This window comes from Chiloscyllium plagiosum, chromosome 42, assembly GCF_004010195.1.
Source record: "Chiloscyllium plagiosum isolate BGI_BamShark_2017 chromosome 42, ASM401019v2, whole genome shotgun sequence".
NCBI classification, from domain to species: domain Eukaryota; kingdom Metazoa; phylum Chordata; class Chondrichthyes; order Orectolobiformes; family Hemiscylliidae; genus Chiloscyllium; species Chiloscyllium plagiosum.
This window is the reverse complement of record NC_057751.1, coordinates 16,761,588-16,764,007: the sequence shown is the minus strand read 5'-3', so window position 1 is coordinate 16,764,007 and position 2,420 is coordinate 16,761,588. Positions and strand designations below refer to the sequence as shown.

The 2,420-nt window shown below is 54.8% G+C and overlaps 1 protein-coding gene across 1 annotated transcript in view; it reads right to left on the bottom strand.

Moving 5' to 3' along the window:
- Positions 1 to 605, bottom strand: part of LOC122542987 (S-adenosylmethionine synthase-like) — a 48,950-nt gene extending 48,345 nt beyond the window's left edge. The window contains exon 1 of the mRNA XM_043681132.1: positions 349 to 605. Coding sequence (XP_043537067.1) covers positions 349 to 605 — 257 coding nt within the window. The remainder of the gene's footprint in view (positions 1 to 348) is intronic.
- Between the last annotated feature and the right edge of the window lie 1,815 nt (positions 606 to 2,420).

The window sequence follows — 2,420 nt, the reverse complement described above, 5'->3', positions numbered from 1 at the left end:
GTGAGTGAGTGAGTGTGTGGGTGGGTGTATGTGTGGGTGTAAGAGTGAGTGTACATGTGTGTGTGAGTGTATGTGATGAAGGAGCAGTGCTCCCATAGCTTCCAATTAAACCTATAACCTGGTGTTGTGTGCGATTTTTAACTTCTCCCTGTTATGCCCTGAGCTTGGATGCTGCAGGGATGAGTTGAAGGGGGCTGCTCTCTCTCTCTCTCGGAGAGCCGGCAAGGTGGGGGGCAGTGGGCTGACTGGCCTCCCTCAGGAGTCCGTACAGCTGACCCACCTGAGGTGAGCAGTGGCCGGGTTTGGAAACAATGTCCTGGGCCTGGCCTGGTGTTCGTGCAGACTCACAGTGACGGGACGCCTGCCAAAGTTCCCTCGGCCTGTCCCTTGGCCGCAGAAGAGGTCACGCCTTGCATTCCAGCAGCTCCGAGGGGTGGAGTGACACTTGGATGAAGGTCATTGGCTGGCGACCAGTGGGTCAAGTTAAAGAGAATAATGATTAGCCGGCGCTGAGGTGCCAACACGCTGAAAATGCACAGTTGGCTGCCCAACCTAACAGCCTCAGCATCATGCTTATAGAGCATGTTGGCGCGGTAGTTCGTCATTCGAACCGGTTGGTAAGCTTGGGTGCGTTGACATATCGACAGGCATCTCCCCTGCTGGAATGTTCCACAGACGAGTCTCCGGAAACGTTAACTGCTTCTATCCCTTCCCGCAGCGTTGTCGGATTTTCTCTTTTTGCTTTGGCTAATAAAACCCCAGCCGGTCCTATCCTCCTGCGGTTACTCCCCTGCAAGTTTTATCCTGTCGGATCAGTACCCGCTCCAAAGCCTGTGCCACGCCCTGAGGCAGTGCTTCTATCCCTTCCCGCAGCGTTGTCGGATTTTCTCTTTTTGCTTTGGCTAATAAAACCCCAGCCGGTCCTATCCTCCTGCGGTTACTCCCCTGCAAGTTTTCTCCTGTTGGATCAGTACCCGCTCCAAAGCCTGTGCCACGCCCTGAGGCAGTGCCCCTCCCGACCCACAGCACACACCGTTCTCCGTCCGCAAAGATGGCTTCGGGGTACTGAGCTGATGGCCGTATTGAGCATATCGAACCGCGGAGCACGCCCAGAGGGGAGAACGCTGCAAAGGGGATGGTGGGCATCCTGTCCCGAGGAGGGGGGGGGGGGGGGCAAGAGACTGGCATCTGTGTGGGCCCTGACAGTGTGTCCCAGCAACTCATCTGCACCCGGGACCGGTTGGACCCAGCGGGTGCTGTTTTTGTGCTGGGTGTCTCTATTTGCGGTCACGCGCGGACTCATTGGCAGAGCTGACTGGCGGGTGCGTGAGTGCCAATTGCCAGCTGTCCTGGACTGCGGACAGTGTCAGAGCCGAGATAGATTCCGCCCATTACCTCGATAGAATGCGCAGAGGGGAGACAGAATTCCTCATTCCCCGCCCCTGGAACTTTAGGTGTAGGGGTAAGTGTAGGGGAATGGGTGGGTTGCGCTTTGGCGGGTCGGTGTGGACTTGTTGGGCCGAAGGGCCTGTTTCCACACTGTAAGTAATCTAATCTAATCTAAAAAACACAAGTGTCGCATTCCGGAATAATGGACTGTGCTCCGAACGGGGCAGGGAGTAAACACTGCCAACGCCCTGTCCTCCGTTTTCGGTTTTCCCCTCCCCCAACTGATGGAATAGAAACAAAATCGAAAAGGGGAGCACGAAGATACCACGTTTGAAGTCTTCCTTTGCTCCTGCGTTATTCCCCAAACATGCTGAGAAACGGGCCCCCTGACGCAACTTCAAAATGGCTGACCGCCCACCACCAATTCCATTTTTAAGAGGATCTTCCTCTGAGTCTGCCTGTGACAGGCCCTTGGGCCTCACCACAAGATGGCAGCCAGATACGCACACCTTCACGGAGAACGTAGATTGGAGTGGATTCCGCTTTTCGCTTGTCATTTCCAACAGATGCAGCCGATACAGTAGAGAAACGAGGCAGCGTTCCTCCAGGGAGCTACTTGGACAGCACAAACTAACGCACACGGCCTAAAGTGGCATAAGGAGTACAAAACATGTAAACTACAGTGTAATAAAAGAATGATCATTCGTAGACCGTGTTCCTGCAGCAATTCAAAGGTGTGCAATGAATCTCAGATGGGATACAGCCTGATCGTACTGTGTTAAGGAGCCTGATGGCTTGGGGGACGAAACTGTTGCACGGCCTGGCCGTGAGAGATCGAATGCTTCGGTATCTTCTGCCGGATGGCAGGAGGGAGAAGGGTTTGAGTGAGGGGTGTGTGTGGGGTCTTCCACAATGCCTTTCGGATGCAGTGTGTAACGGAGGAGAGAGAGAGAGAGACCCCGAAGATCCCCTCAGCTGTCCTCACTGTCTGTCGGAGCGTGTTCCGAGCCGAGATGGTGCCAATTCCCGAA